The 27,711-nt window shown below is 42.6% G+C and overlaps 3 protein-coding genes across 3 annotated transcripts; 2 read left to right on the top strand and 1 right to left on the bottom strand.

The window, feature by feature from the left end:
• The first annotated feature begins 777 nt into the window (after window positions 1–777).
• Window positions 778–13,149, top strand: Ndufb6 (NADH:ubiquinone oxidoreductase subunit B6). The gene is made up of 4 exons (XM_006975327.3): window positions 778–1,072; window positions 3,190–3,282; window positions 10,407–10,451; window positions 12,972–13,149. The coding sequence occupies exons 1-4, from the start codon at window positions 893–895 to the stop codon at window positions 13,038–13,040; spliced, it is 387 nt and encodes a 128-aa protein (XP_006975389.1). The 5' UTR covers window positions 778–892; the 3' UTR covers window positions 13,041–13,149.
• A 259-nt stretch (window positions 13,150–13,408) lies between these two features.
• On the bottom strand, window positions 13,409–14,075 carry Smim27 (small integral membrane protein 27). The gene is made up of 2 exons (XM_042270985.2): window positions 13,905–14,075; window positions 13,409–13,601 (listed from the first exon to the last, which is right to left on the bottom strand). Exons 1-2 carry the CDS (start codon window positions 13,947–13,949, stop codon window positions 13,479–13,481), a joined length of 168 nt encoding a protein of 55 aa, XP_042126919.1. The 5' UTR covers window positions 13,950–14,075; the 3' UTR covers window positions 13,409–13,478.
• Topors (TOP1 binding arginine/serine rich protein, E3 ubiquitin ligase) lies at window positions 13,762–27,511 on the top strand. The gene is made up of 3 exons (XM_006975325.4): window positions 13,762–13,950; window positions 15,162–15,359; window positions 23,976–27,511. Exons 1-3 carry the CDS (start codon window positions 13,948–13,950, stop codon window positions 26,931–26,933), a joined length of 3,159 nt encoding a protein of 1,052 aa, XP_006975387.2. The 5' UTR covers window positions 13,762–13,947; the 3' UTR covers window positions 26,934–27,511.
• Window positions 27,512–27,711: the final 200 nt, after the last annotated feature.

The following is a 27,711-nucleotide window of genomic DNA, read 5'->3' as shown; positions in this document are numbered from 1 at the left end:
TATATATATATATATATATAACACTGCTCACCTCTCTTTTGGATAAAAGACAGCATACCATATACTCTTCTTTCTACTGAGTGTAGCTCTCTCTCTGTCTCTTCCTTAACAATAGATTGTGGGGTCACTCCACAGTTGTGAATAGAAAGCTTATCTATATGACGGCTGTAGCATTCCAGTGCCTTACAGTACCATACGCTTTTCCACTAATCCTCTGTTGAGGAATCCAGGAGGTGATCTCTAAGGTTTTACTATTACAAATTGTGTCGTGATGAATATTCGCGCGTACCTCTGCCAATTTTTACCACCATACCTTTGGGATAGCTTCTAAGGGGGACGGCTGGATCAAAGAGTGGACGGGCCTGTGTAATCCTCCCAAATAAAGTGTTCTTTATTTCTGCAGTACAGACGCGGGAAGAAACCGACACAGCCGCTCAGGTCCCTTGACGGGATCGGGATGCAATTATCTGTAGGTCAAGAGAGGGACTCAAGGGGGCGGGGCCGAGGTTCAGCGAACTCCCGTCCTCGTCCTTCCGGCCCCCTCCCCTCCAAGTTCCTTCTTCTCTGAACTCCAGCCCCAGGACCTCTCACACTTTCTCTCCCCCCCACGTCTCCCCGGCCCCAGTAGTCCATAACTAAGGGACCTTCTAGAGCTTGCTTTTAATCCGGGATCTTAAAAACCAGGGCGGGAGGAGAGGGTTTTGCGCATGCGCAGATCCCGACTTCCGCGAAGGAGTCCGCGGGCGCCCAGAGGCACTGTTTTGGTGTGACGTCATCACACCGCGCCGCCCCCAGGCGTCTTCAAGGTCGCTTTGAGGCGCGGCCGCGCGTGTAAGTGACCAGCCCCGGGTTCGGACGCGCATCGTGTCTCTTTGGCAGGCTCGCCGGCGACATGACGGGGTACACGCCGGATGAGAAGCTGCGGCTGCAGCAGCTGCGGGAGCTGAGGAGGCGGTGGCTGAAGGACCAGGAGCTGAGCCCCCGGGAGCCCGTGTTGCCACCGCGCAAGCCGTGGCCCCTGGAGGGATTCTGGAATAACTTCCTGCGGGACGGGGCCCCGTGGAAGAACGTGGTGAGTGATGAGCCACGCAGGTCCCAGTTCCCACGCCCGCTCGCAGCCCGGCCACCCCACGCCCCGCTCCTCTCGGTCCCGAACCTGTTCGTGCCCCGAGGGCCCCCAGACAGTCAGCCTGGGGTCTCAGGTTTAGCGGAGACTGTCACATCACCAGAGTCCAGGGCAGGCATCTGGAGTCCCGGAGCGGCTTGGTTTCGGGAGGATGATCCTGTTTGGCTGTCAGGTGTACTGAGAAGTCCGACCTTAGGTGTTCAGCACATGTAGTTCTTTCGATTGTAGATCCTTTGCCTCAGAGTAACAGGCCAGAATTCACTAGAGTGCGATTTTAGTGCTTGAGAACACGTAGACCATGTGTAAGGTCGAGGTGATAAAGAGCAGCGAACACAGCACTCAGCTGCCAGAGGGCCAGCTGGTATAGCACAGCCTCGGGGATCGCAACAGAAGACAGGGCTCTATTTGGGATGCTTTGCCACACGCTAAAGCTCCCTTTCTGTGCCTCAGTATGTACTTTGAGCACGGTTTGTTTACTTTTAAGTTGCATTCCTCAACTTTGCCAAGCAGAAAAATCATCCATTCTAGGGCTATTTTTTATTTTAAGGGTTCCGGATATTTTCTTGGAGTCTGTTATGTCATATCCGTGATGAGTAATGACTACTATGTGGGAATTGCTTTCAATTACTTCCAATAATAATAATAATAATAATAATGACTACTATGTGGGAATTGCTTTCAATTTCTTCCAATAATAATAATAATAGTAATAGTAATAATAATAAAGTAACAGTGGGCTCTTGCTATCTTCGAACCTAGTATTCTGCTGAGGTTTTTGTATGCATTACTTCATTTCTTTATTCCTAAATGGTAAAAACAGTTCCTAATTCTTATTTTAAATGTGAGGAAAGAGAAACATAAACAAATTTTTTTTGAAGGATTTGCTCCTGGTCACATGAAGGAATTCATATTGAAATCCACATGTAATTACTATCTTACTGTGCTACAAAGTGTAATGCAACAGAGATTAGTGTAAAAGGGAAGTACATACTAAAGGTGGTAAAATTCAACCGTAATTCAAGCTGCATCTCCCTTCTTGTGTATCTGACATTGCCTGTTGATTTTGGCAGTCACTGGTGGCAAGTTGATAACTTAGCTGGTGATTTAAGGAAGTAAGCATTTGTTGAATTTTGTCTTACCTTACTTTCAATGATTTTTTTTTCTTCTATAATCTGGTATAATACATAGATTCTAGGTTGTCTTTCTTCTTAAAGGGTGTGTTTTAGTCAAATTAGATGCCATAGAAAAGTCCCCCCCCTTTTTTTTTGTATTTTGACTTTCCCTTTTAAAATGGTATGTCAGAACAGCTGTCAGTGAGTTTAGAACACCTGAATGTTAATACGAAATCTTGCTTTTTTCTTGAACATGAATGCCTTATATCTTACAGAATGCTATTTATCCTAAACCCTGTCTAGCAGTCTTGCAGAATGCTACTCATCCTAACCCTTGTTTGCTCTGGCTCTGGCTGTCCTACAGGGAGTCCCAGAGTTAGTGAAAATATTGGAGTAGGTAGGTTAGCCCCAGTCTGTCAGGAGATATGTTCCATTGAGAAGTTTGAAAATTCCCATCACACTGTTTCTCTGTTGGCGGTGGGATTTTTTTTTCTTTTTCTTTTTGTTCCACACACATTGAAAATGAGCTATCTCATGCTCGGTGTAGTAAGTGGCACGTGTTGGTAATACTGCAGAGGTTGAGTAAGGAGGATTGCTTCATGTTCAAAGCCAGGCCAGGCGACACAGTGGGTCAGCCTGGGCTAAAGAGTGGGACCCTGTCTCAAAATACATTAATGAAAATAAAAATGAGGGGTGGGTGGAGATGCAGAGATGACTCAGCACTCAAGACCACTTGGCTCTTGCCAAGGACCCGGTTTTGGTCCCCAGAACCCACATCTAGTTCCAGGGGATCCAAGGCCTTCTTCCCTCTGACTTCCAATGGCACCAGGCACACTCGTGGCACACATACATACATGCAAACAAAACACTAATACACATAAAATGAATAAATATAAACAATTTAAAAAGAGGGTATTTGTTTATTTTGCGTGTTGTGTTTCCCCTCTGCAGGTCTTTAAGACATACCGGTCCAGTCTCTTCGCTGTTTCTCATGTGCTTATACCTCTCTGGTTTATTCACTATTACGTCAAATATCACGTAGCTGTAAGTATTTGTTAAATGTGTGCTTTTTAGAATTTATCTTTAATATTGTCCAATAATTTCCCTGGCTATGCTGTACTGAGGAAATAATACACCACTTTGAGTTCATTTTGAAGTTCTTTGAATTCTTTTGGGTAACAGATAATTGAACTTAAGTAGTCTTAGATACAACTAGTTTCAAAACTTGAAATTCAAAAGATTACTGGTATATACAACTAGTTTATAACTTGAATGCATAACTTGAAGTAGTGTTTAATTGATCAGAGTGTCTAAACCTAGAGTCCTGAGCAGGAGGCGGGAAGATGATTTCTGCTGCCTTTTTAGCACAGCTTAGGTATGTCATATCATTCAAAAGAGGTCTCCTCATCCTTTCATTCTCCCTTGTTTTTAAAAGTCTGACTTTTCATAATTTTCTTTCTTTAGAATCTAGGGTGACCAAAAATATTAACTTTTTCATGGAAAGATCTTACCTGGGTTGTCCAGAGCCACTTGCCATATTTTAAAGATAAGGGATGGCACTGTACGGTTGGTGCATAACATTGGACTCCGGGCGGTAGGAAAAGGACATACAGTTTCTGGGGTGTCCTGGAAGAAGGAACAGCGGTGACTTCCTCGTGTAAGCTGTTGGAACTCAAATAGTGTAAAGAGGGCATTCTTGTGTTCAGTGAGAGTTGTTAAGAGTCGTCTGAGCATGCCTATTTGGGGAGCCTTAGTGACGGCAGCCTGGTGTAGGATATTGGAATGTGAGAAGAAAGAGTAAGGAACCTCAAGTGGACTAAGACATCAAATATGGTGAGGAGGCTAAACATGGGAGGGGGTGGTGATGGCAACAGATTTGTTACACTGAGGAGCTGGGTCACGTAAGTACACTGGTGGAAAGGGGGTGTTTCCACGAAAAGGGAGAACTCCTGGGGGAATGGATTAGAATTGGAAGTGTTGGTATGAATTCAGTTACTACCTATTCATAGGTAGACAGAGAAATAACCATGAGTGTGGGCGGGGGCTTGCATGCATGTTCACTAAGTCTGTCCACTAAGAAGGCCTGGGAACAGTGTTGTCCCTAAGTTACACTCCAGCAGGCGGCATCTCTGTGTCTGAGACAGCTGAAGCGGCTGCTTGTCAGAGCAGCAAGAAGAAAGCAGCCTCAGCTCCGTGATATTCCTGCCCAGCGTTCATCATCTGAATGCAGTCATGAGGAATCCTGAGACAAGTCCAACTTGTCCAGTGGGGCGAGGTTATTGGCTTGTTACCTTCAAAAGTGTTAGTCCATGGGGGTTAAAGAATGTCAAGACAGCTGGAGGGACGTGGTTCTCCACTCCACCACGTGGTCGCCGGGGACGGACTCAGATTGTTAGGCTCAGCAGCAAGCCTTTGCCCCGTGAGCCATCTCCTTGGCCCACGTTATGTCTTTCGAGCAACAAGAATGGAATACCTAGTGTGTCCTTTTTATTGTTCTAGAAAGAATATATAAAAGTAAGTATCTGACATCCAGAAATATGTATTATGTTAGAGGGCAGATAACATTCAAGGGAGAGTGTGAGGGAACAAGTTATGCCAGTTAGAAGGAAAGACAGAAAGTCAGTGATGAGCATGGCCAGAAGTCCTCCAGACTGAGGAGATGGCTCTCTATTGACCCAATAAGCTGAGACCCATTTAGGGGAAAGTTTCAAATTCTAGGGAGAAGGGGAGCTTTATGTATAACGAGCAGTGGGAACTCTTCATTGTGTGTGTATTGAAAGTAAGTCTCATATACTGCAAGCTGGCCTTGAACCCTGGATCTCCTCACTCTCACCTGATGACATCCGTGAGCTTCCACACCCAACCGAACTCTCCACTGTTAAATGGGAGAATGGCGTGATGATTGTGAGGGAATGTAAAAAACAAAACAAAACATTGACCGCAGCTCGAAGGAGTCAAAGTTCTACACCAGGCAGAGCAGCTGGAGGCTGTTGCAATTTGGTACTCGTTAGACGAAGTTGGGAAAAAGCAAACTGATTTGAAATTACATGATTCCCTGTCCATAATGGTTCCTGAAGGATCCACGTTATGGCTCGTCTGCTGGGTCAGCAGTAAGGTTAGTAGGGGATACTAGGGATTTGAATTTTTTTTTTTTAAAGATTTATTTATTATGTATACAGTGTTCTGTCTGCATGTATCCCTGCAGGCCAGAAGAGGGCACCAGATCTCATTACAGATGGTTGTGGGCCACCATGTGGTTGTTGGGAATTGAACTCAGGACCGCTGAGAGGGCAATCAGTGCTCTTAACCACTGAGCCATCTCTCCAGCTCCCTTGAATTGGGTTTTGTTTTTTGTTTTTTGTTTTTCATCTCAGAAACCAGCTGAAAACCCTTCTGCAACAATAAAATGTACTAATAATTTATTAAGGGTCAGAATGGTTTACATTTCTGTACTGATGGGCTTGAAAACCGTGTTCACGAGCAGCTCCCTGGGCCTCTTCATGTCACTGTCCATCTCACTTCATCACTGTTTTAGCGTGGTGATCTCTGGAGAAGAACACTGCCTTCTGGCAGGGAAGGTGTGAACATCCGAGAGTGGCTGCTGTACGGAAGTGGTCAGAGTCCTGTCTGGGAATTTAGTTTGTTAGTTTTACATTTTAAAGTGTACTTTTATCTTATAATTAAACTGCCATACCTCTGATAAAGCTTATTCTGTCCTTACCACCTCGGAACTAATTGAATTTGAACTCTTAAGACAATCCCACTTAACAATTGTAATCACTTTCTCTTAAGCGCTTTAAACCTATCTATAAATTTGATTTGTTCACTCTTAATTTTAGGTGTTTATATGGTATATTGTAACGAGGACTATGGGGGTCCAGCCCCTCGATAGTCCCCTCCCAGGGTCCGCGGAAGGCTCTATCAACCAGCAGAGAATCTTTAGGGTCGGTAAATCAGTCTACGCACTCAGAGTTCTTTGATCCATTCGCTTTAATTCTTCTGGCATAACATCCTTTATACACAGCTTCAGTTCTGTTCTCATGTCTAGCTCCTTTCTTGCCTGATTTCTCTCTATATTTATCTACTGTCCCCTCTATGTTCTATCTTAATTCCTTCATCTAGTTCTGTCCCTTCTAGGTTCTCATCTATCTAGTTCTTTCCCCTATCAGCTCCTCTCCTGTCTCCTTCTCTCTCATCTGGCTCTTCCTCATCTTGTTCTTCCCCATCTGGCTCTTCCTCATCTTCCATCTCGTTCCTCTAGTCCTCTCTTTTAGCTCTTCAATCTAGTTCTTCCCCATCTCAGCTTGTTCCTCTCAAGTTCTTACCCATCTCGTTCTTCCATTCTCTTCTCTCTCCTCCTCCTGTCCTCTGCTTTACAGTTATATATCTCCCCAAAATCACAATCCTCCCCTCCACCCAGGACACTCAGCCTGAACTTCCTCAGGCAGTGATTGTCCGCTATCAGGATCAAATGGAGGGTTGATAAGAATTACAAAGAGGGGCACTAGTTGTTAATTACCATTTGTGACCCAAAGGGGAAGTGACTAATGAATTAACTAAAGGCTAAATATGGGTAACATCTAAGAAGAGGGATCTTACGTGCACAACTGTAACCTTAAATGTGTTTGGTAAAGGATGTTAAAAATCTATAAGTTGCTAGGTCAATGGGAGAAAATAAAACTGTCTTCTTTTTTCCTGTGGCTCCTATCTGTCCAAGCTGTCTGCCGTTTTTCTGCAGGGTGGGGGAAAGTGTGCTCAGTCTCTAGGCAACCTGTGTATAGCTAGATGCCTCTGGTGATACAGGGAGGTTTGAACTGGGAGTTCTGGCTGAGCATAGCTGTTAGCACAGAAGTTTATCTAAATATTCCTAGAAGTGGTTAGGTAAGTAGTTAGAGGTCTATAAAGTTAGTAAGGCTGTAAGAAAGAAGGGCCTAAGCTAAATTGTGTAAAACTATTACTTAGTGTCCACCTGGCCTAGGCGGCGTCCTCTTGTGAATTTACTGTAAGTCAGAAGACTTGTACGTGGGCTGCTATCACTTGTAGGTCCTTGGAAGTTGGGCGCCCCCCTGGGTGGTGTCTCCTTGTGGAATTTAAGTCAGGAGACTTTCAGGTGGGCTGTTATCATTGTTAGTCTTTGGCAGTTGGGCGTCCACCTGGGTGGTGGTTCCTGTAGTCCTTGAAAGTGGCTAAGGGAGATAACTGGTTCCAGAGAAAGCCTTTCCTGAGGCTGTTCTCCAAATACCTGGAATGTGTATGTCCAGAGAGTGATCAGTCTACACTGTTAGTCCTTCTTAGGGGAAAGTCAATTGGGAAAACTATGAAGGCACACATGATTTTCATAACAGAAGACAGCTGATATATAACAAGCCAAGTAACACCAAAAACTCCTTGGGATTTGGCTTCCTCTGGAGGAATTCCCTGATCCCTCCAGGTAGTGACTTTGCCATAACCAGCTGAGTTCTTATGATATATTTCTGCGGCCCGCAAGAATATTGGTGCCTCTAAGAAGCAATTTTTTTCAACTTCAAATCAGAAGTGTGTCTATTATACATTTTCATTTTAATCCTGAACCTAATCTGTTAGACAATCCTGAACCTAATCTGCTAATCAATAGAATATGGATCATCCCAACTTTTCTTTTTTAGTTACCTATTTTTTATTAGTTCTTTGAGAGTTCTATACAACTACAATGTGTTTTGATTATGCTCACCTCTTTCCCAGCTCTTCCCAGATCCATTTCCCTTTCCAACCCACCCTTATATTTTTAAAGATTTATTTTCCCTTTATGTGTGCTTGCACGTGTGCCCGTGTTGTGTGTCTGTGTGTGTCGTATCTCTGTGTGGTATGTACACAGGAGTACAGATGCCCGTAGAAGCCAGAGGAGTCGATTTCTTTGGAACTGGAGTTATAGGCAACTGTGAGCCAAGCATTGTGGGTGCTGGGAACTGAACTCTGGTCCTCTGGATCAGCAGTATGTACTCTTAACATCTAAGCCATCTCTCCAGTCCTATCCCAACTTTTAAAACTTGGCATTTATCACTTTATACAGAGTGTAGTTTCTTTCATCATTTCTGTGGCCAAGTTGTCTTAAGATTAAAGACATTTCTCCTCTAGCAGAAGCATATTTAATAAGCTACAGTATTGGGTTGACAAAAAGAGACATTAATATGGTTACTTCTCTGAGGGATTCATGCTTTCTTAGCCACTAGTGGACATATTTCAACATTTCTTGTTTGGTGGGGCCTGGGGCCACTTACCTTTTACTCTTTCTCTTGGTTTGTTTATGGAAATTCTACAGCTTCGTTATAGTAACATTCGTTTCAGTAACTGAATTCTACATCTCTGAAGACATTTAGTATCTTCTTGACTTTGGCCACAGTTCTTTTTATAATAAAAATTTTAAATATGTATTGTTATTGTGTGGGTGGGAGTACAGCTGTCCCATAATATGCTTGGGAGATCAAAAGACAATTTTGTGAGTTGGTTTTCTCCTTTTATCTTGATGTGGGTTCTGGAGATGCAGCTGAGGTTGCCAGGCCTGGTCCTTTACCCAGAGTCACCTCCCTAGCCCTGGCCACAGTTCATATAATAAAGATATTTTATTTCCCTTGTATCATAGTCTAAGCTTCTCTCACAGTCCTGGTCCCCTTGTCTTATATCATGCCAATGATCTTTTAAATATTTTGGTATGGTATCTTGTGCAGACAGACATACATGCTTTATGAGTTTATTTGTTCTACATTTATATATTAAGCACCTCTTATGCAAAGCACTGTAAATAGGGGTATAGCAGTATACACAGCAGATTGTGCCCTGCCTCATGATATGCTTATTCTAGTCTTGGAGACTGGCAATCAGCACATGAATAAAAGGCACATATGATTATAGGAGGTGATCAATTCTCTGGAAGAGAAATTAGCAGGGTAAAGGAGTAGAGAATGACAGAGCTGCTGTTTTAATTGGGCCTTTCTGCAGAAGTGATACTAAAGGTACCTAAGTGGAATGAGGTGAGGGACAAGCAGATACCAGGAGGAGTGCACTTCAGGTGAAGGTTGAGTGAGCACAAAAGCCCTGGGACACAGCAGACTTTATTGATTTGACTAATAGCAAGGAAGCCATTGTGACTAGGGTACAGTGTTGTAGGAATGTAGCAGAGTCACTATATCTGGGGTAGATACTAGAATGGACAACCGTTTTTTAGAAGCACTTTGACCTTGAAGAATCCTTGTGGAAAACAGTGATTGTTTCCCTTGACCTGTAAAATTGTTTTGCTGAAGGGGCATTGCAGGTATTCGTGACTTTGGTCACTAGACGCCTCAGGTGTGCGTCTCGGGTAATAATAATAATCTTGTTATTGCATATTGCAAACAATACATAATAAAGGACTGGAGTCATGGGGGCATGTGATGCTGTCCTTCAGTAAGACATGCAAATTAAGATTAGGGACCTTGGTATGAAGAAATACTTTGAGTAACAATCAATAAATACACTTTTGTATGGCTGTTCATGGTTCAGTCCATCAGAAGAGACTGGGCCTTCCTGCTGCCACATAGGTCTTAAAATTGGAATACTTTCATCTTGGAGTGCCTTCCTTCTTCAAAGGATCCACGTGACATGGTGCACCCCGGCAGTACAGTGGGGGGAGAGTGGTAGAAAGTCAAGTAGTTAGCTAGGGGTGAGATCACAGCAAGGACTCCATCTTTTTCTTTATGGATTATGAGATTTTGAGTTAAAATGTGATCCCTGTTGAAAGGATCATGCTACCTGTGTTGTTGGGGGCATGAGTAGAAGCAGGGTAGCTAGTAGGTGCTGTTGGAGCAGTTCTGGCGAAAACGTCAAGCGGCGTGGGCAAGGAAGGTACCTGGGGAGATCAGTTGGATCAAGGTGGTTCCAGCAGGATCTGCTGAGGAGTTAGGGCTCCTGGCTTTTAGCACTGAGGGCATACAGGTGCCGTTAGCTAAGATAGGGAACAAGAGGAGCAGCAGTTGTGGGGCTAGGGGAAATTAAATTGTGGGTGTGGTTAACTTCGAGATGCCTATTGACATAAGTAGAGATGTTGAATTAAAGTTATATGGGCCCAGAGTTCTGGGAAAATTTGGGATAAGACCTAACATATTTTCAGAAGAAAGTCTAACACTGTAATTTACACAGAGTTACTTTTATTGCAGAAAACACCATATGCCATCGTTGACTCGAAGCCCAGAATATTCCCAGTAAGTCTCAAAACTTCAGTTTTTCCGCTTGTACATTTTCCCCTCCCATTCTACAAGTGATTGCCAAGCTCCTTAGCATAAAAGGATCCTTTCTTACTGTCAGCTGAAGTGTATTTGTGTATTATTGTAGGGGAAAAGGAGGATAGTATGAAGTAGCAACTGAATTTGAAGATGTGGAGTGGACACCATATTTCTCAGCCTTGTTTTTTGACCTTGACTGCCCTAGAGCAGAAGGAACCCTCATTTTTTCATGGGTAAAGGGCTATAGCACAAGCCTGAAGAGATAGTTTTTGTCAATTCAGATTTAAATTAAGCTGAGTGTGCTGGTGTCTACCTTTAATCCCAGCACCCCTCCCCTGTGGCAGGAGGAGCTCTGAGTTTGAAGCCAGCTTGGTCTACATAGTACCTTTCAGAACAGCCAGGGCTCCTTGTGAGTTCCTATCTCAAAAACAAAAATTTAGCACTTTGGAATAAAATACTAAATCTTGTAATGATAAATATTTTATAATCTTGATTGTGGTGATGGTCTTACAGGTATATCCATACTTCAAAATTATAGTATACAGTTTAAATATACTTTATTATGTCTGTGTTGCTTTAATTTTTAAGTCTTCATATAAACAATATATATTATATATAATCAACTGGTATTTTTATTGGTTGTTTATGAGGCTGTTGTTTAGAATACTAAAACATGTTGTCTATCTCTACAAATAATGAGTGAACCACTATAACTGTAAATTCAAAAACTTCCATTAGGTAGCATATGTTACTATAGACGAATTTTTAAGCAGTCTTAAAGAACATGGAGCCAAATATAGGGATGAAAGCCTTAGAGATCAGGGAAATAGTGAGAGCTACCAACCACCTTACCTCACCAGCTCTGTAGCTTCCAAAATGTGAGCTACTTCCTGTCTAACCTGCGCCTTTATTGCCTTGCTTTTCTGCCCTCTCATTAGCTTTTAGCCCAGCTACCTCACTTCACTGCCTGTCTGTACAGACCTCCAGTTCTCTATGGTTGGTATTGGGATTAAAGGCCTGTGTCACCATGCTTAGCTGTGTTCCCTAGTGTGACCTTGAACACACAGACCCTGCCTGCCAAGTGATCGGATTAAGGGCGTGTGCTACCACTGCCTGACTTTTGTGTTAATAGCTTGCTATTTCTTCTGATCTCCAGGCAAACTTTATTAACATACAAATAAAATATTATATTTCAGCACAAATAAAATATTACCACATGTTACAATAGTCTGTTATCAGCTATAACGGGACTTTTGGGGCAAACCATCAAAATTAGTTAACTGTCAATATTGGAATTCTGCTTTAGGAAATAACAGGAAACTTCTGTTATTTACTTACTTGTAATTGATGTGTGTCAGACCCCACATAGTCTCAAAATAGGATATTAACTTGCTGGTTGGTTGGCTAATTAATATTTATTTATTCTTTGCTTGCCTGGTTACTTATCTAATTATGTGTTTATTTTGCCATTTATGTACAAAGGATAAGACCAGGCTCTGTACAGAAAGACCATATCACTGGTTTTGTAGCACTTCTTTTATTTCTGTATTTTCTTTGTTTTGCTACAGTGGTCCTTTCCTGTTTCTATGTTGTTGACCACTTCCAGAATCTTCCCTTTTGACAAGCTGCAGAATGGCCATCTAATTTAGAATAGAACAAGCTGTGACAGTGTTGCAAGTCTCTGGCTTAACAAAACATGTTTTCTCCTTCCTGATGTGACTAGTATGGGTCAGGCTGTCCTCCCAGTCTGTCCTGTCTCCGTCCTTATTAAAATGAATGCCAGAGCGTAATAGCTTTTCCATGTAGCGTCTGAACATGGACTAGAGCAGAGTTTCCACCTATCCAGACTTAACACTTGCCTGAAAACTGGAGGTGGAGATTGAGAGAGTAGATGGAAGGAATAAAATACTAAATCTTGATCGAGTTGATTGTGGTGATGGTCTCACAAGTGTATCCATACTTGTAATTTAGACAGTCTAAATATGTACTTTATGTGTCTATAACTCTTTAATTTTTAAGTCTTCCTGCAACAATTTGATTACTTTCCTCCTGTAATAATTTGATTAATCTTTATAAAGATTTTTATATTTGTATGTGTGTGTGTATATATATATATATACATATATATATTAGTGCAGATGAAAATATAGCATCCAAATTGAAATGTTTTAAGTAAGATGGAAATGGAAAATAATTTTGAAGTTTTTTTGTGGTTTTTTTTTTTTTTTTTTTTGAGATAGTATTTCTATGTAGTCTTGTCCATTCTGGGACTTGCTATATAGACCAGGCTGGCTTCAAACTTACAGAGATCCACCTGCCTCTTCCTCTAGAGTGCTGGGATCAAAGGTGTGCACCACCATGCCTGGCTTAATTTTGAGTTAACAAAATGTTTATATGTTTATAGTCATTTATTGTGCTAAAAAAAGTTGAAATATTTTACAACAAAATGTACATTTAATGAAAATAAATTTTAATTAAACGTTTACTTGTCTTTCCTAGGGTGATGTAATTCTGGAGACTGGAGAAGTAATTCCACCAATGAAAGATTTTCCTGATCAGCATCATTAAAGAGCACTTAAAAACTGAAAGACTTGTGTAACAGCTACAGCCTCTTCCTATAGTGCTGTATTTACTGAGTCTGTCCCTGGAAAATTAACCAATAAAGCTTTCTCTTGGAGTGTTGTTATATTTCTTTCCAAAAATCGTCCGATTTGAGACTAACAGTAGAAAGACAAATACGAAACAGTTCCATCAGCTACTTTTTTCCTGTCCGTTTTGATAAACAGGATGCAAAACGTTTTAGTCACATGATAGATTTTTTTTTACATACTGGTTTGGCAAGAGGATGTGAAGTGTTTGAAGGACTAGAATGAAAATCTATGACCTGATTAAAAAAAATTAGCATGTTAACGCTTATCACAAAAGACCATACGCAGTTTCGTATTGTGAATTTTACTTTTAAGTCTACATAGGTGCTCTCTGAGGGAAAGAACTGTGTTTGCTGAATTACCAAAGTTCATTCATTTCCAAGAATTTGTCTGGAAACTCCTTCTGTAGCTGTCGTCGCGCAGCTACAGTCGATGCATAGATGACGAATCCCCAGGAGAGCAAGACGATCACAAGTAGCAACTGAAAGAGGGGAGGAAAGGCAAAAAGAAAGATCAGTGTGCTGGCTGCTTTCCCTGCTCAGGCCGGGTTGCCAGCCAGCTACAGGTGGGACACGGAAGCACAGCCCGCAGGCCCCCGGGCCGGCAGCCCTGACGTCAGCGGCGGAAGAGCGTGTCCTCCAGGAAGGGGCGGAGCTGAGGGCAGGGCGTAAACGCTCAATTTAGGAATGGGTTTTGGAGTTCCGAGCCGCGAGCAAACAGTCGGCTCTCGGCTTGCGGGCCCTGGGATGCGGCGCTGTGGCGTCCCACCGCCCCCGCCACCTACCACGGAGTAAATCCAGTCCAGGGTGCGGCGACTCACTGGCCTCATGGTAAGGAGCACCGGGGACGGGGTGGCGCGGGCCCTAGAGCCCGCTCCCGGGCGCCGTCCACCCCGCTGCTGCAGCAGCCATCTTTCGGCGAGCCGTGCCAGGCGCGCTTCCGCCCGGAGTTGGAGCGCGTCACGTGACCCGGGCCTAGCCCGCCTTTCAGGCAGCGGTGGAAATACAAGAGAAAATTTTAAAATCGCGCTTTTTTCTTTGAGCTTACATAGGCATTCCTCAACTTTTTTCCCTCCAGTCGCAGTGCGGTATGAACGCAAAATAGTATGCCATCGAGTGCATGCAAGTTTATTTGGAAATAGTCACGCTGGAAGGATTAAAGTTGCCGCCCTGCACCCGCCTCCGTTTTTACAAAATGCGGATAGACGTTCCTATGTTTGTTGGGCATGAACACTGTCTTATCCGCTCCTTTGTGTAACTGAGGAATCGTTGGGAACTGTTAATCCGGCCATACATCAAGAACGGCTAGTAAGAATACGGTCGCTTATGGCTGGGAATATTTTTAAATATGGTACCAGCATGGTGGACCTGCCACTCAACAAGTGCTGGCTGGACGTTTGTCATAGAGTCTGGGGCCTCGGCGAGTGTGAAATACCAAGCCCCGAGAAAGGCACTTTGGCAGGCGAGCTGGGGTGCCGGCGGTGCTCACAGTGGAGGCCTGGCTGGCAGAGCCTGGACTGCGCGGCCTCGGGCGCAGACGTGTTTGATCCACTTGGGGGTCTGGATTCCTACGAGTGGGAAGGGGAAAGCAGGCCGCAGGGAGGAGGAAACGCTGGGGCTGGGGGAGTGCTGGACGCCTGGGGTTCATCCCAGCTGAAAAAGACACGGGCACGGGGGCACCGTGGGAGCTCAGTCCGGTTCTTGGACTGGAGAGGATTCTAGCAACTTGTCCAAGTTCGCGAGGTTTCGGGTTTTTTTTTTTTTTTTCTTTTCCCCTCGCATATTTGCCGATGATTGCTGAGTTTGCGCCTTAAATCCCGAAGACAGGCGCCCCCCGCCGTGGGGGGCAGGGCAGGGTCTGGCATCTGGGCGCCAGGCCCCGCCCCCTGCGGGCTCCTGCCCGCGGCGCATGCGCCCAGAGCGCGCCCGGGCGGGCGGGCGGGGCGTGGGGGAGGGGGCGGCTCGGCTGCACGGGGGGCCGGGCTGTCTCGCCCTCCCTCCGCCCCCAAACTGCCTTTGCTGATGAGCGTTCTACGTCACAGGGGTCGCAGCCGCCGCCGGCGGGGTCTCCGCTGTCTCGCGAGGAGGGGGAGGCGCCCCCTGCGGCGCCCGCGGAGGAAGGGAGGCGCCGAAGCCGCCGGGTACGCCTTCGCGGATCCTGCCGCCACCGGCCGAGCTTGCTGGGCCGACGGGAGCTGGCCTCCAGCGGCCCGGCCGGGCCCGCGACCGCGTCCTCCGAGGTGAGTCGGGTGGGAACAAAGGGCGCGGGGTTGGCGGGTCCGGGGACAAGGCTGCTACGGCCTGGGCCTCCCGACGAGACCCGGGCACCTGTGGATCGCTGGCGGTGAGCGGAGGAGGGGAGTGTCGCAGCATCGCCCGAGGGGCGCGAGCCTGACTGACGACTGGAAAGAGCTGGGTGTCCCGGGGCAGAGCAGCCGCCACGTCTAGGAAGTGTGACCTTGGCAGGTCCTCAGCACCCCCCGACCCTGTCTGTGAAATGGGAGTAGCATTTTAGTTGATCGTGGTTATGTAAGGTACGTGGTGTGGCTGTCTTTCCGTCTGTGCCAGCCGTTCTCAGGCTAAGGAAGCCAGTGTTACCCGTGTGGGTAGTAGGGTTTATGTGCTTTGTGACTTATCACACATCTAGTTAGTGAAGCTTTGCTTCTGGGCTGCTGGTTCTGATTTGTAGACTGGAGAGGGACAGTGAAGAGGTGAGCATAGAGATTTTTTTGGTTTTTCGAGACAGGGTTTCTCTGTGTAGCTTTGCGCCTTTCCTGGAACTCACTTGGTAGCCCAGGCTGGCCTTGAACTCACAGAGATCCACCTGCCTCTGCCTCCCGAGTGCTGGGATTAAAGGCGTGCACCACCACCGCCCGGCTGAGCATAGAGATTTAAGGAAACTGGGAAGCAATTTTGGTGGGTAAGTTTCTAGATTAAGAAGGGGGGAAAAAAAACGGAGAAATGGGTGCCTAAGATTTAAGCTACTAGTAGGTAGAGTGCTGCTTGGGAGGATTTGAGGGTTTGGATTTTTAGTACGTGAAAGCAAAGCAAAGAGCTGGGGAGTCAGCCGCACTCGAGCATGCCTGTCTGGAGTGAGTACCTTTCGTAGGGAATAGTTCCCAGGCAAACAACCCCACCCCTGCGCGTGTCCCCACTTTTGGACAGGGACTCTTGTGACCAGTCTGGAGTTCCTTATGTAGCAGAGGGTGACCTTGATCTTCTGATTCTATTGCCTTCATCTTCCAGTGTGCTGGGATTGCAGGATGTTCCAGAGTACTTGGTTCCAATAAATTCTTTTCGTTACTGATACTCGAAATTCTAGCCCAAGCCTTCAATCCCAGCACTTGGGAGGCAGAGGCAGGCTGATCCCTGAGTTCAAGGCCAGTGTAGCCTACAGACTGAGTTCCAGGACTGCCCCTCAAAAGAAGAAATTAAATTTGGTCATTTATGTCCTATAACTTTTAGAATTGATTAATTAACTACTCGATTTATAAGTAGAACCCAGATTGCTTTTAACAGTCATTGTTCCGGTTTATCTATCTGTGAACGTTGTTAACCACTTTGCTTAGATACATTAAGTATACCATTGTTATTATTTAATTACTATTGACTATTTTTGGAAACCTATCAGTTGTTGGTGATGATTACTACCAAAATCAAACTTTTCCATAACTTAGGCAACTGTTGAATTCTTATTGTTGATCAAACACTGTTCTAAGTGCCTCTTTACATGAATTACATCCCTTTACACAAGCTGGTTTTTGTCCTCTTTCAGATGACTACTGGTATTCCATTTTAGAATTGAGAATATTTGAGAAATAACTTTGCCCTGGCTTGGTCTTTGCGGAAATCAAACTAAGAAATGGTGATTCTGACCAGATGTGGTGTCACACGCTTTTAATCCTACCTAGCACTTGGGGGCAGAGGCAGGCAGTTGCAAGCCAGCCTGGGCTACATAGTAAGACCTGGTTCTTTCCTACCCCACCACCCTGAAAGTGTCGGTTCTCAGTGTTGACTGATGCTGTTAGAGAGAACATCACTCAAGTACAGTCAGGTGGTTAAATTCTTTGTCCAGTGATAATTTAAGGAATGCTATAGAAGATAACTTTGATAGGAAATCTTGATTTTAGAGGGGGGAGGGAGAAAACCCTGAAATTCATGCAGTTTTCCAAACTCCCAATCTAACTTTCATTAGATTGCAGTTGTGATTCTTTATATCCACCTATTTTCCCTGGATACGTTTGACCCTGTTGTCTGAAATTTCCCCTCAATTATGGTATAAAGAGTTTTTAATCTTTGTTAAAATCTGCAGATTAGAAGATTTAAGAAAGGAAAAGTTCAGTGCATCCTAAAGTAATAGACTTTGTTTTGGATTTGGCTGTTTAGAAAGGAGGAGCAGAGCTGGTTAAATCGGCTCTGGAAGAAATAATTTGTAGGTCCAGGCGCCAGGTATCGGAGACTAAGGGGGTCCAGCCCCTCGATAGTCCCCTCCCAGGGTCCCTGATAATTACAACAACCAGCTGATAATTAATCTTTGATAAAAAGAAATGAATCTATGTATACAAAACTCCTTGGTTCATACACTTTATTATTCTGTGATAGTTCTCTCTCTACACAGCTTCTATTCTGCTCTCATGTCTAGCTCCTTTCTTGCCTGATTTCTCTATTTATCTACTGTCCCCTCTAGGTTCTATCTTAATTTCTTCATCTAGTTATGTCCCTTCTAGGTTCTCCTCTACCTAGTTCTTTCCCTCATCATCTCCTCTCCCGTCTCCTTCTCTCTCATCTGGCTCTTCCTCATCTTCCATCTTGTTCCTCTAGTCCTCTCTTTTAGCCCTTTAATCTAGTTCTTCCCCATCTCAGTTTGTTCCTCTCAAGTTCTTACCCATCTAGTTCTTCCATTCTCTTTTTCTCTTCTCCCCTTTGTGCCCTGGAAGTCCCGGTATATAAAGGGATGGTCCGAGCTAAATTGTGTAAAGCTATTAATGTCCACCTCTCCTAGGCGGTGTCTCCTTGTGGAATTTAAGTCAGGAGACTTGCCTGTGGGCTGTTATCATTGTTAGTCCTCGGAAGTTGGAAGCCCCCCTGGGCGGTGTCTCCTTGTGGAATGTAAGTCAGGAGACTGCAGGTAGGCTGTTATCATTGTTAGTCCCTGGAAGTTGGGCGCCCACCTGGGTGGTGTTTCCTGTAGTCCTTGAAAGTGGTTAAAGGAGATAATCTGATTCCAGAGAAAGCCTTTCCTGAGGCTGTTCTCCAAATACCTAGAATGTGTATGTCCAGAGAGTGATCAGTCCACACTGTAGTCCTTCTTAGGGAAAAGTCAATTGGAAAAACTATGAAGGCACACATGATTTTCATAACAGAATACAGCTGATGTATAACAAGCCAAGTAACACCAAAAACTCCTTGGAATTTGGCTTCCTCTGGAGGAATTCCCTGATTCCCTCCAGGTAGTGACTTTGCCGTAACCAGCTGAGTTCTTATGATATATTCCTGCAGCCTGCAACAGTTAGAAGGCTTCTTCTAGAACCCAGAATACAAAATATAAATGGTTCCATATTTCCCACCTAAATAAGGACCACTTTGCAAATGCCCCCCATCTCAGTCTGTATTTACCAAGGTGTGTAGTCATCACCCAGGTCTAATGGAACATTTTCATCTTCCCAGAAAGGAATCTCATTACCAGCTCAAGTCATCATTCCCTCTGTAGATTGGACAATTTTGGTCATTTGTATGAATGGTGCCATATAGTATTTGGTCTTTTGTGTTTTGTTTTTCATTTATTAGAATGTTATGTTGTAGCTATACATGATTGTGAGTTGCCATTGTTGGTGTGAGAACTCAGCCTGGGTCCTGCTGTAATTTTTCACTGACTTGAACTAGTGCAGGTGACCACAGCTCCTGTGAGTTGTTGGGACACTCACAGTTATTTATTCTTGGTGCTTTGATGACCAGTAATAAGTCTCTTATTGCATTACATTGCATTACAAAACAATGGCTCTGATCATGGTTGGGGGAAGCATTAGCAAAACCATCAAGGTCGTCACCCCTTGAGTCACTGACTTGCCCAGCCTGGGTGGCTTTGACCATTTGATAGTAGTAATAAATGTTGATCCATCAGTTGACGGGCATTTCAGTTACCACGTTTGAGCTATCAATAACTAATTTGGGACTTGAGAGTTTTGTTTGGGTTTATTTTGTAGTTTCTGTTTTTTGAGACAGGGTTTCTCTGTGTAGCTTTGCTCCTTTCCTAGAACTCGCTTCGTAGACCACCAGGCTGGCCTCTGCCTCCCGAATGCTGGGATTAAAGGCGTGCGCCACCTCTGCCTGGCTTATTTCGTAGTTTCTTTTGATTGAGTACTGAGAAATGAATTGCTAAGTCAAACGATTATTCTACTTCATTTGTAGTTTAACAGACAAGTTTAGTATTTAGTGATGATTTTTGAACAGGCAATCTCTTGATTATATTATTACATTGTTATTTTATGTTTCTCACTAGCACTGTATTGTTAGCTAAATATAGTGTATGGAAATACAAGAAAAATCTAATTGTTATTTTGACAGTCTTAGGCTGTCAAAGTAATATTTCTCAAAATTAGGAAAGACTTAGGTTTCACTTTTTCAAAGAGTATACTTCATTGATGTTTGAAGTCTATAGTCTAGTATCCTGTATGTACCACAAATCTTAAAAGGTCTTATTAATAAAAACAAACCCAGAGCCAGGTATTGGGGTGAATGCTGAAAGATCAGAGAGACAGAACAGGCCACAGCTTCCTCACCTCGCCAATTCCTCAGCTGAACTGCTGCTCAAAAGCCTAAAAGCTTAACAGACTCTGGTTCCTGGTGTTCCCACCTTATATACCCTTCTGCTTCCTGTCATCACTTCCTGAGATTAAAGGCATGTGTCAATATGACTGGCTGTTTCCAGTGTGGCTTTGAACTCACAGATCAGGATGAATCTCTGCCTCCAGAATGCTAGGATTAAAGGTGTGTGTACCACCATTTTCTGGCCTCTGTCAGTCTAGTGGCTGTTCTGTTCTCTGGCCCCAGAAAAGTTTATTATGGTGCACAATATATTGGGGAACACAATATCACCACATTTCCCCTTTTATGTCTAAAATAAAAAAACTTATAACTAATACAAAAAATATATCTAATAAGTATATACAATATATATAGTCAAGAATTACATTAACAATGTCCGGTCCACTAACATTTGACAAATTCAGACAAAAAAAAGTTCATTACTTATCCTATTTAGAACAAGTAGTTCCTTTTTAAAAGTAGATGCAATAGTCTTCCTTTTTATCTTATATCCATATTTTCTTTTGAGTAGATCCAAAAATCTACCTTTTTACCTTATCATTTCTATATCTTCCCTTTTTTCAGAGTAGATTCAATGATTGACCCTTTTCTATATCTTTTTTTTTAAAGAACCCTGTATCTAATCTCCTTTGTTAAGCTTTTTATTTTTATTTATTTATTTATTTATTTATTTATTTTTTGCCATTCACAATTAACAGCTTGTAACCAACCATCGTAAACAGTAACAATTATCCATTGAATGACCCAAACCACCTACCCCACCTCTTGGAAATATGGACGTCATTTTCTTAAAGCCACTTTCTGCTTTCTGGGGACGAAGACATCTTTAAGGAATCCTGAAAAGAAAGATTTTGGGTTAATTGTCAAGTCCTGAGAGAGGTAGCTATATTGTTTGTTGTCCGGTCTCTGTATAATGGGAAAATGTAGGGCTTGTCTCAGGTCTTTGCTTGAGTTGTCTGTAAATCTGGATCATCTCAACTAGCCATCTTGAAATTGTCCTGAGCAGTTTGTAGTTCAAAGCCAATCTTTCTGTGGTGTTAATCAGCTTAATGGCTTTTCCATAGTCCATGTGGAATCATCTTTGTGGGGTCCCATCATCTTTTTGAAGATTTCAAAGTTGTGGTCATGGTTCCACAGAAAATGGTGGCACACACACACCTTTAATCCTAGCAACAGCCAGGAAGTGATGGCAGGAAGCAGAAAGGTTTATAAGGCATGAGGGCCAGGAATTAGAGCCTGGTTAAGCTTTTAGGCTTTTGAGCGGCAGTTCAGCTGAGATTCATTTCGGATGAGGACTCAGGCTTCCCGTTTGAGGAAACAGAATCGGCTGAGGAATTGGCGAGGTGAGGTTAGCTATGGCCTGTTCTGTCTCTCTGATCTTTCAGTTTTCATCCCAATACCTGGCTCCAGGTTTGATTTTATTAATAAGACCTTCTAACAATTCGTGCTACAGTATCCTTTAATTAATTGATCCTGGATTGTGATTTCTTTTCCTTTTTCTTTTGCGGTACTGGGAATAGAATCCAGGACTGCCTTACCTGTACCAGACAGGCCCACCATTGAGCTACATACATTCCCAGGTCTGAATTGTACATTTCGTGTGAATTAGAAATGTTTAGTAAACACTAAGATTCTGTCTTCCAAAGAAACATTAAGATAAAATGTGTTATATCTTGAATTCTGCTGATCACTTTTCTTAACGCTAGTCCGTTGTGTTGAGGGCCAAGTGAAGTGGGCGCTGCAGGTTCCTCTGGTTTGGGAGCTGCTAGTTTGAGTTGAAGCCTGGTTGTCTCAGCCTTGCACCTCCTTCCTCTTTGCCATTTGTTTGCTCTGAGCACAGGCTGGCTTTGATCCTACAAGTTTTTTTTTCTTTTCTCTATTTTTAATGGCTTAAACTTTTTTTTCTGCATAGAGGGAAATACTGAGACATTTATGTGATTCTGTTGAGAGTTTGAATCCATTCAAAAGTGCCGGGGATATAGCTTATTGGTAGAGTATTTATTTGCCTGGCATTTTTGAGACCCTGGATTCCATTCCCCAAAACCACATAAATAATTAATTAACAGAGCAAAAGCAATTAGTATTATGTATTTGTAATTTTCCACTTTCCAAGACCAGTGAAAAGTTCTGAAGAGAGGACTGGGAATATCTGTACCATTAAAGAAACATTTGTTTGCGTTAGTTGACTTTTCTCTTAAGGTATGGTTCTGAGAAAGTTAATATCTGAAGTGAGAATGTTTAATTTGGAAAGTATGGTGGAGCACTTGTATTTTAGTAGTACAGTTTTTTTTTAAGTGTTTTTTCCCCCTTAGACCAATAAGTTGTTATTTAGGAAGTTATAGTTCTATCATTCAGCCAACTTAGCATTTGAGTAGTGATGGAATTTCCTATGAAGTGAGGAAGATGAGTAATAGGCCCAGAGAAATTTAAAGAATGAAATCTTATGTACAAGAGGGTTAGTATTAAATGTAGTATAAGAGCCGGGAGGTGGTGGTGCACACCTTTAATCCCAGCACTCAGGTAGGCAGAGGCAGGCAGATCTCTGTGAGTTCGAGGCCAGCCTGGTCTACAGAGTCCAGGAAAGGCGCCAAAGCTATACAGAGAAACCCTGTCTTGAAAAACAGAGAAAAAAATTAAAATTAAATGTAGTATAAGAAAGGATTTATAGATGAGAGAGCTGAAATAAAATGAATATTTGATTTCAGCTCCATCAAACTCTTTTGTAAGCTGATACGATGTGTAAAGAAAAGTGATCATTAACATTCTCATGATGAGGATGCAGACAGTAAGAAAGGAGACATCAAACAGAGAATATACCTTGTGGTTTCACTTTTTGATTCAGCAAAAAAAGGAGGGTTAGGTCCAGTGGCCTGCACTTAATCATAGAACTCAAGAAGCAGAAGTAGGAGCATTATCTTATGTTTTGGAGACCAGTATGGGCTACATAGTAAACCCACTCTAAACCAAACCAAACCAACAACAAAAGAAGCTATGATGGGTTCTTAGAAATGCTGGGTGTGGTGGTACACTCCTTTTATCCCAGCACTTAGGAGGCAGAGGCAGGCGGATCTCAGTGAGTTTGAGGCCAGTCTGTCTACAGAGTGAGTTCCAGGACAGTCAGGTCTACACAGGGAAACCCTGTCTCCAAAAGAAAAGAAATAGTTAGAAATGATCAGTGAACATAATAATGTGGTTGTAGTGGTCAAGTACTGCTACTGGCTGGCTGTCCTCTTGATACCACAGCTGACATTTGCTTAGCTCTTGGAGCCACATGCTACCTTCTAGTGCTTTTATACTGAAAGACCATTTTGTAGTGAAGCTTTCACTGAAAACTATAGCATTGGCCTAAGCAGGTGAACTTGCTCATATGTATTTTACAAAAGCTCTTTCAGAAAAATTGGTGTACTGTATCATATTAAAATACATGAGTATACATAAATTATTTCAAAGACTATTTTAGAAACATAAACACCCAGTAGTTAAGACTGTTAGTAAATAGACTATGATGTTAGAGGCCTATATTATAGTTAGGCTATAAATAATTTGACCATGGTATTAGAGGTGTGTGTGTAAAATACAAAACCATACATGAAAATAACATTTGAGGACAAGAGGTTTTCTTTTTTTTTATTTTATAAGGGTCTAGGAAGAAATATTATGGTCATAGCATCAAAAATAACAATCACGGTAAATGTAACTTATTAAGTCTGAATAGGGAACATAGGTACTTTGGCTTTTATGCTTCTCTGTTTCAAATACTTACCTAAGAGCTTATTGTGTACTTGATAGCTTTCCTAATGACTGACCTACAGGTGAAATGAAAGTAAGATAGTAGCACTTGAGAGGACAGAAGAGGATTTTATCCTAGGAAAACTGATCTTGGAGTGTGTGATTTAATTGCTATGTCCTTAATGCTCTTATCATGTACTGCCTTTTTATGTTAAACCATTTTTGCCTAAGTATGAACAAAGTCTTTTTTTGTTCAGTTATCCTTTTACTGAGTTACTGATACATTTCTTTCCCTTTCACAGATAATGGCCTCAGCTGCTAAAGAATTTAGAATGGACAACTTTTCACCAAAAGCTGGTACTAGCAAATTACAGCAGACAGTACCGACTGATGCATCTCCTGATTCTAAGTGTCCTATATGCTTGGACAGATTTGATAATGTGTCTTACTTAGATCGCTGCCTGCATAAGTTCTGTTTTCGCTGTGTGCAAGAGTGGTCAAAAAACAAAGCTGAATGTCCACTGTGTAAACAGCCCTTTGATTCTATTTTCCATTCTGTGAGGGCCGAAGATGACTTCAAGGAATATGTCCTAAGGCCTTCATATAATGATTCTTTTCCTGCTCCTGAGGTTCGAAGATTCCGCTACCGGACAACTATGACAAGAGAACGGACAACTATGACAAGAGACCGGAATGCTTCTCTTTACTCACCTAGTACTACCACAAATAGAAGAACAACTACCCCACCAGACAGTGGAGTACTGTTTGAAGGGTTAAGTGTTTCAGCAAGACCTAGAGATGTTGAAATGCCTCAATTTATGAGGCAAATGACATTAGGGGGGCCAACTACTGCAGATGAAAGATCTTTGCGGAAAATTCAGGAACAAGATATTATTAATTTTAGACGAACTCTTTATCGTGCTGGTGTTCGAGTTAGAAGCATTGAAGATGGTGGCCGCTACAGGGATATTTCAGCTGAGTTCTTCCGTAGAAATCCAGCTTGCCTTCACAGATTAGTTCCTTGGTTAAAACGTGAGCTTACGGTTCTCTTTGGAGCCCATGGGTCTTTAGTCAATATTGTCCAGCACATCATTATGAGTAACGTTACTCGCTATGATTTGGAGAGTCAGGCGTTTGTGTCTGACTTAAGACCATTTTTGCTTAATCGAACTGAGCATTTTATACATGAATTTATCAGTTTTGCTCGATCTCCCTTCAACATGGCAGCTTTTGATCAGCATGCTAATTATGATTGCCCTCCTTCATCTGAAGAAGGCAGCCATTCTGATTCTTCAGTCATAACAATATCACCAGATGAGGCTGAGACTCAAGAGCTAGATATGAATGCATCCACTGTTAGGCAGGCACCATGGGATGACGAAACTCCCGGGCCATCTTACTCAAGTTCAGAGCAAGTGCATGTTGGTATGTCTTCCCTTTTAAATTCTTCTTCGGACAGTTCAGATGAAGAACTTGTTCCCACAGGAGCCACCTCTCAGATACAGGGAGTACAGACCAATGACGACCTAAATAATGACAGTGATTCATCATCAGATAATTGTGTCATTGTTGGGTTTGTTAAGCCACTAGCTGAAAGGACCCCAGAACTTGTTGAACTGTCTTCTGATTCCGAGGAGTTGGGCTCTTATGAGAAAGTGGAAACAGTGAAGACACAAGAACAAGAACAGTCTTACAGTTCTGGTGATAGTGATGCTAGTCGGTGTTCATCTCCATGTTCTGTTCTTGGAAAGGATGAACAAGTAAGTCAAAGCCATTGTGATGATGCTGATACAACAATAAAATCAAAGAAAGAAGAGAAACGATCTACATCATTGTCAACTCCCAGAGACAGTTCGCCTACAAGAGGAGACAGAGGATATTCCCCATATAACCATCGACACAGGAAGAGGGGAAGATCGAGAAGTTCAGATTCACGTTCCCAGAGTAGAAGTGGGCATGATCAGAGGAATCATAGGAAGCATCATGGGAAGAAAAGAATGAAGAATAAACGATCCAGAAGTAGGGAGAGTAGTAGCAGACCTAGAGCAAGGAGGGACAAAAAGAGATCAAGAACTCGAGATAGCAGCTGGTCAAGGAAAAGCCAGACACTGTCAGTGAGTAGTGGAAGCACCAGCAGATCAAGATCTCGGAGCAGTGATCATGGCAAAAGAAGATCACGAAGCAGAAATCGAGATCGCTATTATTTAAGAAATAATTATGGAAGCAAATATAAGTGGGAATACACTTATTATAGCAGAAACAAGGACAGGGATGGTTATGAATCATCATACAGGAAGAGGACTCTTTCGAGAGCCCATTATTCTAGACAATCTTCAAGTCCAGAATTCCGAATTCAGTCTTTTTCTGAAAGAACAAATGCTCGGAAAAAGAATCACAGTGAAAGGAAATACTACTACTATGAGAGGCACAGATCAAGGAGCCTGTCTAGTAATAGGTCACGGACTACATCAACTGGGCCTGACCGGGGGCGAAACGAAAAGCCTGGAGGGAAACGGAAGTACAAAACCCGGCATTTGGAAGGTACTAATGAAGAGGCTCAACCATCTCGTGATTGTGCTTCCAAAGTGAAGGACAGTCATTACCAAAAATCATCAAAACTGGATGGAAATTACAAAAATGAGAGCGATAGCTTTTCAGATAGCCGATCATCAGACAGAGAGACAAAACACAAGAAGAGGAAAAGAAGGACGCGGAGCCTAAGTGTAGAGATAGTTTATGAAGGAAAAACTACTGACACAACTAAACACCATAAAAAGAAAAAGAAGAAACATAAGAAGAAGCACAAGAAACACCATGGAGATAACACTTCACGTTCCCCGGTCGTTATAACCATCGACAGTGATAGTGACAAGGACTCAGAAGTAAAGGCTGGTGTGGAATGTAGCACTAGTAATCTTCCACAGCCTATGCACAATGAGCTTTTGACTCCTTCCTCGGAAGCATTTGAAACTAAAGATGTTGTCACCATAGAAGATGAGCCTGGTATCTTGGACAAGGAATGTGATGTTACTGCACTTACTGATGACTTGACTACCAGCCCAACTGTGGATAATAGTGTACCACCGGCAGACTCAGTTGAACAAACTCTTGATGTAAGAGAAGAAGAAAGCACCTTTGCCTCAGATTTGGACAGCCAGTCCAGTAATGTATCTATTCAGACTGAGCCATCAAGACCATTGCCATCTCCACGGACCTCATTATTGTCAGTGTCTTTTGGTGGAGACTGTGATATGTCTTAAAGCTGCCAAAGCATCTCATTCTTCATTCAGAGGCTATAGAAAAAAGGGGAAAAGTCATCTACTGCAATCTCGATGACTTTTATTGAAAAAATTTTACCTCTGAAAATATTTTAAGTGTGTGTGTGTGTTAATTTGTAAAATTCATTGTTTGTTCAAAAAGTTATGTATGTCCCATCCCCAGATATATGCACTTTTAAGTGAAGAAAATGTTGCTAGCAGTTTATTTAAAACTTGGGAACCTTTTTAAATAAAAATAAAAAAAATTTAGAAGTTATTTCATAAAGCCATATGGTATTGACATATTTTTATGGTAGTATTTTTGAATTTTTTTTCAAGAGTTATTCTGAAAATGTGTTACAAGCTGGGAGAATGCTTTTGGACAGTTATTTTTCATAAAAAATTTGTATGATTCAAAACCATTTCTTAGGCTGAAATAAGTCATTTTAATCTGCACAGGTTATCTTGACTTCTGCCGAGAGAAGAGTTTAGTATTTTGTTTATATACTTGCTTATCTGGACTGGCAGTAATACAAATGTGTATTCAACAAAAGACAATAAAATAGTACACTGTAAAAGAATTCAGACATTTTCCTGTGCAACATTGCTTTCCTTAAAGTTTTGCTAGGGCCAAAGTCTTAAAAATCGGGTGATCATTTACAGGTCCCAGTTTCAGTGGTTGGATCAGGTCTTTAACTGACATTGAGTATCTTATTTACTTGAGGAAAATGGCTTTGGAGCATTTGGCTTACTACAAACACAAACCCTAGCCAAACTTTTC

The sequence above is a fragment of the Peromyscus maniculatus genome, chromosome 2 (genome assembly GCF_049852395.1).
Source record: "Peromyscus maniculatus bairdii isolate BWxNUB_F1_BW_parent chromosome 2, HU_Pman_BW_mat_3.1, whole genome shotgun sequence".
NCBI classification, from domain to species: Eukaryota; Metazoa; Chordata; class Mammalia; order Rodentia; family Cricetidae; genus Peromyscus; species Peromyscus maniculatus.
The sequence above is the reverse complement of the archived record's forward strand: the minus strand, read 5'-3'. Positions and strand labels throughout refer to the sequence as shown.

What these genes read in the sequence shown, in the direction of transcription:
- Ndufb6 (XM_006975327.3), top strand. Translation starts at nt 893, where the DNA reads ATGACGGGGTACACGCCGGATGAGAAGCTGCGGCTGCAGCAGCTGCGG. An exon ending in GGGCCCCGTGGAAGAACGTG is followed by an intron (nt 1,073 to 3,189) that starts GTGAGTGATGAG and finishes TCCCCTCTGCAG; the next exon opens with GTCTTTAAGACATACCGGTC. An exon ending in CGAAGCCCAGAATATTCCCA is followed by an intron (nt 10,452 to 12,971) that starts GTAAGTCTCAAA and finishes TGTCTTTCCTAG; the next exon opens with GGTGATGTAATTCTGGAGAC.
- Topors (XM_006975325.4), top strand. An exon ending in CCGCGACCGCGTCCTCCGAG is followed by an intron (nt 15,360 to 23,975) that starts GTGAGTCGGGTG and finishes TCCCTTTCACAG; the next exon opens with ATAATGGCCTCAGCTGCTAA.
- Smim27 (XM_042270985.2), bottom strand. Translation starts at nt 13,949, where the DNA reads ATGAGGCCAGTGAGTCGCCGCACCCTGGACTGGATTTACTCCGTG. An exon ending in TGGACTGGATTTACTCCGTG is followed by an intron (nt 13,602 to 13,904) that starts GTAGGTGGCGGG and finishes CCCCTCTTTCAG; the next exon opens with TTGCTACTTGTGATCGTCTT.